The sequence below is a fragment of the Rattus rattus genome, chromosome 2, assembly GCF_011064425.1.
Source record: "Rattus rattus isolate New Zealand chromosome 2, Rrattus_CSIRO_v1, whole genome shotgun sequence".
NCBI classification, from domain to species: Eukaryota; Metazoa; Chordata; class Mammalia; order Rodentia; family Muridae; genus Rattus; species Rattus rattus.
The window spans coordinates 176,466,708-176,472,293 of record NC_046155.1 but is presented as its reverse complement, the minus strand read 5'-3'; the positions used below and the strand labels follow the sequence as shown (position 1 = coordinate 176,472,293).

At 44.1% G+C, this 5,586-nt stretch overlaps 1 protein-coding gene across 1 annotated transcript; it reads right to left on the bottom strand.

Annotated features, from left to right (window-relative positions):
• Nucleotides 1-393: 393 nt before the first annotated feature.
• LOC116894537 (ADP-ribosylation factor-like protein 2-binding protein) lies at nt 394-1,205 on the bottom strand. The gene is made up of 2 exons (XM_032896240.1): nt 844-1,205; nt 394-757 (listed from the first exon to the last, which is right to left on the bottom strand). Exons 1-2 carry the CDS (start codon nt 1,134-1,136, stop codon nt 559-561), a joined length of 492 nt encoding a protein of 163 aa, XP_032752131.1. The 5' UTR covers nt 1,137-1,205; the 3' UTR covers nt 394-558.
• Between the last annotated feature and the right edge of the window lie 4,381 nt (nt 1,206-5,586).

Genomic DNA, 5,586 nt, shown 5'->3' with positions numbered 1-5,586 from the left:
CAGCCCTCTCAGTGGATCCCGACAGCCAGTCAAGCTGTAATCCCAGGAGATTCAGAAACCAGGACAGGCAGCTGGCCTGCATCTCCCTAGATAAACACACCCAAACAAAAGCCACATTGAGGCTGAGGCCTGAAACGGACCCAGGTGAAAAAATTTGGGAAAACAAAGACTCACTAAAGCCTGCAGGATGAAGGGCTGACAGTGATGTGGTGTCCACACTGTTGACACACTGCACTACCATGTCGCTGGGGAAAGAGCACCCCCAGGCGAGGCGGTCAACCTGGGCTTGATTCAGAGGAGCCTCTCAGAAGTGCTTGGGAGAGGTGTCTGTATGAGGATGGGAGCGGGGAACGTGAGGGTTACTGACTACAGGAAGGAGGTTCTGACAAGGGCCAGGAAGGTCAGTCATGTTTTCCAGGACTCGTCAATACTTCACATGAACGAAGGGCTGTGGCACAGTGGGTCTTGCAGGATGCATCTGTCATCATTAGCCCACATTTCTGAGCCTGCTGGGCTGGTGACCTCATATCCATCACACCCACTGTATGAAGGAGGGACCTAGTGCCGTAGGTTGTTCTGGGAAGCTGGCGTAGAAGATGACTTACACAGAGAAGTCACCACCAAGCCGCTGCTTAAGTCCAGTCCTCGGCCTTCCTTTTCTGCTCTATAGTCCAGGAACATCTCCTTGAAAGCCAGGAAATCCGTGAACGTGAGCAGCATGTCAAAGATGTCGCCAGCCACTTCATCCTTATGGTGCCTGCAAAAGACCGTGTCGTCGGCTTTGTGAGTGAACAGCCTCCCTTCATGCACGGGCCGGGCAGGGTGGGGAATGGCTATCAGCACTGCAATGTGGTGGTGAAGGCTGCCATATTGAAGCCTGGGATACGCTTCAGCAACTGCTCTTCAATGTACTTCTCTACCAGGGAAATATATTCATTAAAAATGGGAGTATAGGTGAGCTTATTCTCTTCAGTGTCTTCAAATTCCTGGTAGTACTTGTCCATGAAGCTTCTCTGCAGTAGCTGGAACTCAGCATCCATAATAATGTCCTCTAAACATCCAACCACAGCATCGAATTCTGCATCAGAGGCAGAGGAGAAGGACAGCGCGAAGCTCTCTTCCTCTAGGGCGTCCATTGTAGGCGGCGCCAGTCTCCGGGCGGGCCCACGGCCCTGCCCGCCTCAACCGCGCCCGCCACCGGGCGGGCTTCTTTCTGACCCAGCGTGGCCTCAACTGCATCAAGGACCCGCAGAAGGCAAGGCCGCGCCAGCCGGGCGATCGCCCGAGGCGGGCCTGCGGCTCCAAATCGATCCATTCTTATCACCTTCTACAAAGTTTTAGTCCAAGTGGATCTAGGACTTCCACATAAAACCAGATACATTCCAACCAGTAGAAGAAAAAGTGGGGAAGAACCTTGAATACATGGGCACCAGAGAAAATTTCCGGAACAAAACACCAATGGCTTATGCTGTATGTTCAAGAACTGACAAATAGGAACTTATAAAACTACAAAAGTTATGTAAGGCAAAGTATGCTGTCATTAGGACCAAATGACAACCAACAGATAGAAAAGATCTTTACCAATGTAAATTAAATGGGTGATTTTCTAGACAGATGACATGTACCAAAGGTAAAAAAAGCAGGTAAACGATCTAAGCAGGTTCATATCCCATTCGGAAATGGAGGAAGTCATTAAAAGACCTCCCATCCAAAACAAAATAAAACAAAAACAAACAAACAAACAAACAACCCCCCCCAAAAAAAACACAAAATAAACTTGAGGGAGTCTGTGAGGTGGATCAAGAACATGCTTGTTCAGCTTTATTTCTCAGAACAGCTGACGTTTGGCCTCTCTAAGCTCATGTCTGTGCTGACATGTGTGCAGGTTTCAGACACTCCTTTTAGTAGGCCTGTGGGACCTTGTTTCCAGACAGACATAAGAACTGGTAAGGTCAACTGAACTCAGATTTAAAAAATTTCAGAGAATTGAGATGGGCAGGAATGGAGCTGCTCCCTATCCATTTTGTACCTACTCTGAAACAGGTGACCGTGATGCCCCACTGAGAGGACCAAGAAAAATAAGTCTCATAGCATAAGCATTTGGAGTTCTTCTCATGCTAATGAGGTATCTAGCTACGGACTTTTCAGCTAATGACCTTTACTCCCTAGGCGTTTCTTGCACAAATGGTATTTAATTCTGGTTTATCCTGAGTAAAGTGTATGAATTCACATCTGCCATCGGATAAAGCAGTAACAACAAGCAAGAATCTTCTCTTCATCAAGGATCACTGCAGGGAATGCCTTCATTTAAATCTCCCAGAGACGTCTTCTCCTCCAGCACCTCCATACTCTCAGCATTCACTCAGACTCTAACCGGGTTGAGCCCCTGTCTTGAACTTTGCCTTTCCCTTCTGCCTGGTAGTGGATGCCCCGAGGGGAACTGTTTGGGAGGATTTAGTAGGTTCATTGGATAAGGCCTGTTACTGGGGTTGGAATTTGGGGTTTCAAATGCCCATGTCAAACTCTGTGTCTTTCTCTAGGTCAGATGTGAGCTCTCAGCCACTTCTCTAGCACCATGCCTATGTGCCACACTCCCTGCCATAATGATGTCGAACTACCACTCTGAACCTTTAAGCAAGTCCCCAGTTAAATGATTCTTTTTCTTTTTTTTTTTCTTTTCTTTTTTTTTTTTTTTTTCAGAGCTGGGGACCGAACCCAGGGTGTTGCGCTTGCTAGGCAAGCTCTCTACCACTGAGCTAAATCCCCAAACCTTTTTTTTTTTTTTTTTAAAAAAATCTTTATTAACTTGAGTATTTCTTATTTACATTTGGATTATTATTCCCCTTCCTGGGTTCCAGGCCAACATCCACCTAACCCCTCCCACTCCCTGTCTATATGGGTGTTCCCCTCCCCATCCTCCCCCCATAACCACCCTCCCCCCAATAATCACGTTAAATGGGGGGTTCAGTCTTGGTAGGACCAAGGGCTTCCCCTTCCACTGGTGCTCTTACTAGGCTATTCATTGCTACCTATGAGGTTGGAGGCCAGGGTCAGTCCATGTATAGTCTTTGGGTAGTGGCTTAGTCCCTGGAAGCTCTAGTTAGTTGGCATTGTTGTTCATATGAGGTCTCCAGCCCCTTCAAGTTCTTCCAGACCTTTCTCTGATTCCTTCAACGGGAATCCCTATCTCAGTTCAGTGGATTGCTGCTGGCATTTGCCTATGTGTTTGCTGTATTCTGGGTGTGTCTTTCAGGAGAGATCTACATCTGGTTCCTGTCAGCCTGCACTTCTTTTCTTCATCCATCTTATCTAATTGGGTGGCTGTATATGTATGGACAACATGTGGGGCAGGCTCTGAATGGGTGTTCCTTCTGCCTCTGTTCTAAACTTTGCCTCCCTATTCCCTGCCAAGGGTTTTCTTGTTCCCCTTTTAAAGAAGGAGTGAAGCATTCACATTTTGGTTATCCTTCTTGAGTTTCAAGTGTCCTGTGCATCTAGGGTAATTCAAGCATTTGGGCTAATAGCTACTTATCAATGAGTGCACACCATGTGTGTTTTTCTGTGATTGGGTTACCTCACTCCAGTTCCATCCATTTGCCTGTGAATTTCATAAAGTCATTGTTTTTGATAGCTGAGTAATATTCCATTGTACCACAATTTCTGTATCCACTCAGCTGTTGAAGGGCATCTGGGTTCTTTCCAGCTTCTGGCTATTATAAGTAAGGCAGCTAAGAATATAGTGGAGTACATATCTTTTTTATATGTTGGGGCATCTTTTGGGTATATGCCCAAGAGAGGTATAGCTGGGTCCTCAGGTAGTTCAATCTCCAATTTTCTGAGGAAGCTCCAGACTGATTTCCAGAGTGGTTGTTCCAGTTTGCAATCCCACCAACGATGGAGGAGTGTTCCTCTTTCTCCACATCCTCTCCAGCATTTGCTGTCACCTGAGTTTTTGATCTTAGCCATTCTCACTGGTGTGAGGTGAAATCTCAGGGTTGTTTTGATTTGCATTTCCCTTATGACTAAAGATGTTCAACATTTCTTTAGGTGTTTCTCAGCCATATGGCATTCCTCAGCTGTGAATTCTTTGTTTAGCTCTGAACCCCATTTTTAATAGGGTTATTTGTCTCCCTGCACTCTAACTTCTTGAGTTCTTTGTGTATTTTGAATATAAGCCCTCTGTCTGTTGTAGGATTGGTAAAGGTCTTGCCCCAATCTGTTGGTTACCATTTTGTTCTGAGAACAGTGTCCTTTGCCTTACAGAAGCTTTGCAGTTTTATGAGATCCCATTTGTCACTTCTTGATCTTAGAGCATAAGCCATTGGTGTTTTGTTCAGGAAATTTTCTCCAGTGCCCATGTGTTCGAGAAGCTTCTCCACTCTTTCTTCTATTAGTTTGAATATATGTAGTTTGATGTGGAGGTCCTTGATCCACTTGGACTTAAGCTTTGTACCGGGTGATAAGCATGGATCGATCTGCATTCTTCTACATGCTGACCTCCAGTTGATCCAGCACCATTTGCTGAACATGCTATCTTTTTCCCATTGGATGGTTTTGGCTCCTTTGTCAAAAATCAAGTAACCACAGGTGTGTGGGTTCTGTTCTGGGTTTTCAATTCTATTTCATTGGTCTATCTGTCTGTCTCTGTACCAACACCATGCAGGTTTATCACTATTGCTCTGTAATACTGCTTGAGTTCAGGGATAGTGGGTCCCCCAGAAGTCGTTATATTGTTGAGGATAGTTTTAGCTATCCTGGGTTTTTTGTTATTCCAGATGAAATTGCAAATTGTTCTGTCTAACTCTTTGAAGAATTGGATTGGTATTTTGATGGGGATTGCATTGAATCTATAGGTCGCTTTTGGTAAAATGGCCATTTTTCTATATTAATCCTGCCAATCCATGAGCATGGGAGATCTTTCCATCTTCTGAGGTCTTCTTCAATTTCTTTCTTCAGAGGCTTGAAGTTCTTATTGTACAGATCTTTTACTTACTTGGTTAAAGTCACTTTGAGGTACTTTATATTATTTGGGACTATTATGAAGGGTGTCGTTTCCCTAATTTCTTTCTCGGCTTGTTTCTCTTTTGTGTAGAGGAAGGCTACTGATTTATTTGAGTTAATTTTATACCCAGCCACTCTGCTGAAGTTTTTTTATCAGCTTTAGTAGTTCTCTGGTGGAACTTTTGGGATCACTTAAATATACTATCATATCATCTGCAAATAGTGATATTTTGACTTCTTCTTTTCCAATCAGTATCCCTTGATCTCCTTTTTGTTGTCTGATTGCTCTGGCTAGAACTTCAAGAACTATATTGAATAAGTAGGGAGAGAGTGGGCAGCCTTGTCTAGTCCCTGATTTAAGTGGGATTGTTTCAAGTTTCTCTCCATTTAGTTTAATGTTAGCAACCGGTTTGCTGTATATGGCTTTTACTATGTTTAGATATGGGCCTTGAATTCCTATTCTTTCCAGGACTTTTATCATGAAGGGGTGTTGAATTTTGTCAAATGCTTTCTCAGCATCTAATGAAGTGATCATGTGGTTTTTATTTTTCAGTTTGTTTATATAATCGATTATGTTGATGGTTT